Below are 5,422 nucleotides of genomic sequence, written 5' to 3' on the forward strand. Positions count from 1 at the left end.
TGCTCGACTCTCTAATGGAGGAAGTCCATTCATTAGGGAAACCAAGACTGTTGTGTCCTAGTTCACCATATTTTCCATATTTTTTTCTTCGACGAGCTTCCCTTATGGAAGGAATCCAACCATTTCTCGGTCTACTCGATTGTCTTCTTTGTACATGTGGGAGTATAACTATCTGTCTAATGTACGCTGGAAGAACCCAAGCGGACTTGTAAGGGAGAGGATTAATAGGAGGTGCATATGCGCGTCTGACCCAATCTGTAGTGTAATATGAATGGAAAAACATATGGTATTGCACCTTCATGAAACTGTCGCATATGCCAAAGAAACACATAGTGTTAACATATCACACTAAATTACGAACATAATACGCAAATAAAAGTCAAACCATGATACTTGCTAGCAGCAATTGCATGAAGACATGGCATTTGATCAATGTCCCACTTGCGACAACTGCATGTACTCGCAACAATGTCAACTATCCCATCATCTTCCTTTGCATGTTGCATGAGATATTTGTTCTCTTGTATTACAGGAACTACACGACATCCTCGATCTAATGTTTTGGCATGCGCCAAGTTGACATGTGCCACTACAGCGGAGGTCACAATGGTTTTCAGTTTGGCAGTTGTAGCACACCTATCACTAAACCATTTCTAAAGCATATGTCTCAGAAATTCACGTGCACTTGTTATAGGCAACCGATGTGCTTTCATCATGCATTTATTGAGAGACTCGGTAATGTTGGTGGTCATCATGAAATATCTTCTTATTGGACAATATGCACGTGACCACTTTTTCGATCTCGTTCCATCAATGTCAGATGAGTCTGAGGATGCATCGACTGTATTTCTGCAAAGTATGTATCACACTCTACTGTGGTGTAGCTGTATGCTGCAAAGTAGAATGCAGTCATCATATCTTTTGGCTGTCTACAACATTTCTTCAAGTTTTTGCTTAAGGTGGAAGAAACAAAAGACATGTGGGACAAAAGGGAAGACATGGCTCATCGCATTCGCAATGTTTTGGTGACGATCGAAAACGATGACTAAATCTTCTCGCACTCCGATAGCCTCTCTGAATTTCGTCAAAAACCATATCCTTGATCTGTCAGACTCATTATCTCCAAATCCAAAAGCGATGGGATAAATCATTTCCTCACCATCTTTGCAAGTGGAAACGAATATCACCCATTTGTGTTCATCTTTTAAATGTGTGGCATCAATGACAACAATCGATCTTATGTAAGACCGAAAACCATAAAGGCAAGCTCCGAATGCAAAAAATGAATATAAAAAATCATTATTTTCATTTATCTCTATTACCATGATACTTCCAGGATTTGTTTCTTTTAGCATTTGAAAATATGAGGGTAGCTGCTGATATGATTCATCCGCATTACCATAAGTAAGTCTCTTTGCATGTTGTAAAGAGATCCAAGCTTTAGTGTACATAATCTGCATACCATGTTGCTCCAGCAACTCCCCCATTAGCATTCTAGGTGTATATTCACTACTCGCCACTCTTTCTGAGAACAAACTTCCTATGACAATAGCCTTCAAACTTCGAAAATGTGAATCGTAGACGTCTGGAGTACACGTGTGACTCGGCATAAATTTCACATGCCAAAACGAACAACCAGGTCTGCATCTTGCACAAAGCATAATTTTGCAGTTCACATCCTTGCAACCAGTCTCAAATCGAATTGTGCACGAATGTTTGACTCGATAGTTCATCTTCACATCAACACAATATTGTCTAAATGCTAAAATTAGTTCCTGTTTACTTTTAAAGAGTGCACCCATGTGTAAAAGATCACCCTGGTATGGAATCGACACTTCAGGTCTTGTTTCCTCAATTGCATAATTTTCTACACCAGGAACGATCCAGTTTCTTTGTAAATGGTTGTCCTCAAATTATGAACCTGAAAATCTTACTTCTGGGTACTTTAGACTGACTCCTTTTTTATCATCACCACCATCACTATTATCACCATTGCTATCGTCACTATTATCATCAGTCTTATTATCACAATCATCATCCATGTGTGCAGCGTCATCTGACAAATCAGCCATACCATATGTACCAAAATCATTATTTTGCAGTGGACTACGTGCGGATGTAAATGGAATGGAAACACTTGAATCTTGATTACCACCACTACGTAGGTTACAAATTCCAACATCTTTACAAATCATATCAACATACATCACTTTATATTTTCTGTCATCACACATAATAAACCTGACACCATAGTCATCCTTGATAGGGAACTTGGTAACTGGAAGTTCGCTTGAGTGTTCCGTTAGAAAATAAATGGTGATGTCGTACCTTGTTTTATTAATTTCCGTTACCGTGTACACAATCTCAACCAATTGAGTAAAAGTCATATTTTTATAGATTCCCGCACACATCCTATTACCCCCAATGTACTTATTATCATTTCATTCCCTGTTCCACACAATGACTAGTTGCACTAAATCCATTGCTGCAAGATTAAAAGGAGGAAAAAATTAGTTTCACCATTACCATAGATGCAACGAACCCACACACACCCAAATCGGGTTCAATTCCTCATTAAACCAAATCATAACTAGTAAGTAAGTTTATTTGCTTTTTGAGATTTGTATTTTATTTTTTTTTTTCTAAAGAGATGATTTGTACAATTAAACATGATTTTTGACTTATAAACCAACAACAATCTTATGTAGCTAAATATGTAGTTTATGAAAAATATTTAAAAATTTTATGAAAAATATTGGAGGATTTTAACATAACACATTTAGGCACAAATGCTTAAGAAGTCAAATTTTGTTAAATAATATGATAATATTAAATATATTATATTAATTATATTATTTTACTCATATATAACATCAAATTATTTAACAAAATATTCATATTATTTTAAAAATAATATATATAAAAACCATATCAAGTTTGTGAGCAACAAAAATCATAATCGGGCTTAGTGGGGGAACAAAGTCCGATCGGGCTTTGTGTCCCATAAAGACTGATCGAGCTTTGTGCCCAAAACAAGCCCGATCAGGCTTTGTTCCCCTACTAAGCCCGATCAACTAAACCCTAATCACCCATAAAACCCGTTAACGATGTGTAATTTTGAATTTTTTTTTTCACTCAAATTAGTGCAGATTTGGAATGATGTCTATCAAAATATGTTCTGTTCACAACTACAATCATTCTACACAACCTTAATAAGCAATGTGAACACAAAAATTATTCTTAAAAAAATAAAACAAATACAAATTGAATAGATACCTTGAGATTGGGTTAAATTGTTTGTTGGAGAGAAAGAAACTTGTTGAATGGGACTTCAGTGAGGTCACTGCAATTGATAAAGAAGATTGAATGATCTAACAAGCAAAAAGATTGAATATATGAAGAATGACTGAGTTTGGATAGTTTGACAAGGGAGAAAAAGAGAGTAACGTGAATGTGGAAAGATGAGAGAGAAGAAAGGTTATATGAAAGAAATAAAGATATTTTGGTAAATGAAGCTAAGAACAGTATGGGTTTTCTATTTTAAAATCTCACTAAGGGTATTTTTGGTATTTTACATAAAAGTGGCTGCAGAATGTAATTAGTTTGTTTGAATAGTCAAAAATATTTTTTTCTGTGAAAAGTACAAATTTTTTTTTATACATTTGACTTTCGTCAATTATGAATTTAGCCCTATTATAATTATATAGTTGTTAATATAGGCATTGTCAGATCTTAATTTTTTTTTTTTAACTCATAACATTATTGTTTTAAAAAACACTAGAAAAAAACTTCATGCTACTGAACATAAATGACAAGCAATCTTTATCATTGTGCCAGTAGTGATTTTTATTTTAAATTTGACTAAAACATTTAAACTAAGATCACTAAGTGACACCCCCTTAAAAATGGGCTTTCATTTACAATCCCATATTTTTGACTTGCACTTATGTAGAACGTATCACCCCTATAGTATTTTTACAAAAATAGCATAGCAAGAATTAGCATGTTAACAAAAATATGTGGTGACCTTTTAGTTAAATTATAATTAAAAATTTAGTTGATTCTTTTTTAATCCAAATATCACACTCATCTTAGTGATAATGCACATATGAAAACAATATTTTTATAGAAACAAATGTCACAATTTGACGCGATTATGGACTTATAATATCTTTTTTTTCCCTTTTTTTTATAATAGATATAAATTCAATTTTTTTTTTGTTATTATATAATTTTTCTCTACATAATTGTGTGTGACAAATATACTCTGGACTAGGATTTGGTTGCAAGAAGTTAGGTTGCTCTGGCTTGTGTCCTGGTATTGGTGGTCTATATAGAGCGACACTTGTGAATTAATCTGCTGAGAAGGAGAATTACTGGGCCAAATTAATCAGGCCCATCAAGAAAATGCTAATTTGCCATGGGCCGAGTCCAAAACCTCCCCCTTTTCTAGGGAATTTATTTGTTTTTATAGTTTTCTTCATTTGTATATATATTTTGATAGTTATGTAGGGCAAATGGCTTGCAAAACAAGTGAAGGGAACAAGAGGTTGTCATAACTTTTTCGCTTTTGTTTAATTATCCGTATAACTGGAAAAATTATGATAAATTAATTAGAAATAAAGAATATTATTTAGTAAAGTCGTTTAGTAGGTGTTTTCTTTTTGAGTCTATCATTATAATCGTTGTTTATCCAATGTTATTAACCTAATAGCCGTTCAGATGATAACAAAAGTAAAAATAATTAGTCCAATTCCCAAAATGATATATATATATATATATATATTAGTTAATTACTTTAAAACACTCAAATCTCAATCGACAAGAAGATGGCCGCAGTGAGGCTAGGCTGAATGGCTAATTAAAATTAATGGGAAAGAAACATATAACGGCTGAGTCCTGAAGCATAGACAAACACATGCTTGTCTTTGTTTCTTAGAGAAGAAGGATGAATAAACTAACCCCCACCACCCCCAAAAAAAAACAAAGAAAAGAAAAGAAAACATATATACGATCATTAATATATGGTGTCTCCATGGAGTTAAGTAAATATATAGTCAGTGCTGCTGGATGTGATCCATTTGTTAAATGATTATTAATTATATAGTACTCCCCATAAGGAGAAATTAATAGACAAATATAGGAACATATATAGTCCCAAGATAAAGGACACCTAAGAGGGTATTGTTCCAACAATATTACACAGACAAACAACAATTAACTTTTAGAATTAATTATTGGTGATCTCTCTCTCCTCTCTCTCTCTCTCACCATATATGTTCTCAGCACTGAGGAAGCATTACGGGCTTGTTGTCACTGTTGATGATTAAATTAAAAGAAGGGATTAATCCCCACGATGAGACATAACCTAGTCCAAATTAATTAACATGCATGAAGGAAAAGGAAAGGTACAAACTAATAA

General features: G+C 33.7%; 1 protein-coding gene across 1 annotated transcript; it reads right to left on the reverse strand.

Annotated features, from left to right (window-relative positions):
* Nucleotides 1–929: 929 nt before the first annotated feature.
* On the reverse strand, nt 930–2,072 carry LOC127787503 (protein FAR1-RELATED SEQUENCE 5-like). Its single transcript, XM_052315564.1, has 2 exons — nt 1,922–2,072; nt 930–1,867 (listed from the first exon to the last, which is right to left on the reverse strand). Exons 1-2 carry the CDS (start codon nt 2,070–2,072, stop codon nt 930–932), a joined length of 1,089 nt encoding a protein of 362 aa, XP_052171524.1.
* Between the last annotated feature and the right edge of the window lie 3,350 nt (nt 2,073–5,422).

The sequence above is a fragment of the Diospyros lotus genome, chromosome 12, assembly GCF_014633365.1.
Source record: "Diospyros lotus cultivar Yz01 chromosome 12, ASM1463336v1, whole genome shotgun sequence".
In the NCBI taxonomy this organism is placed as follows: domain Eukaryota; kingdom Viridiplantae; phylum Streptophyta; class Magnoliopsida; order Ericales; family Ebenaceae; genus Diospyros; species Diospyros lotus.

What these genes read in the sequence shown, in the direction of transcription:
- LOC127787503 (XM_052315564.1), bottom strand. Translation starts at nt 2,072, where the DNA reads ATGGCTGATTTGTCAGATGACGCTGCACACATGGATGATGATTGTGAT. An exon ending in CCCAGAAGTAAGATTTTCAG is followed by an intron (nt 1,868 to 1,921) that starts GTTCATAATTTG and finishes TTCCTGGTGTAG; the next exon opens with AAAATTATGCAATTGAGGAA.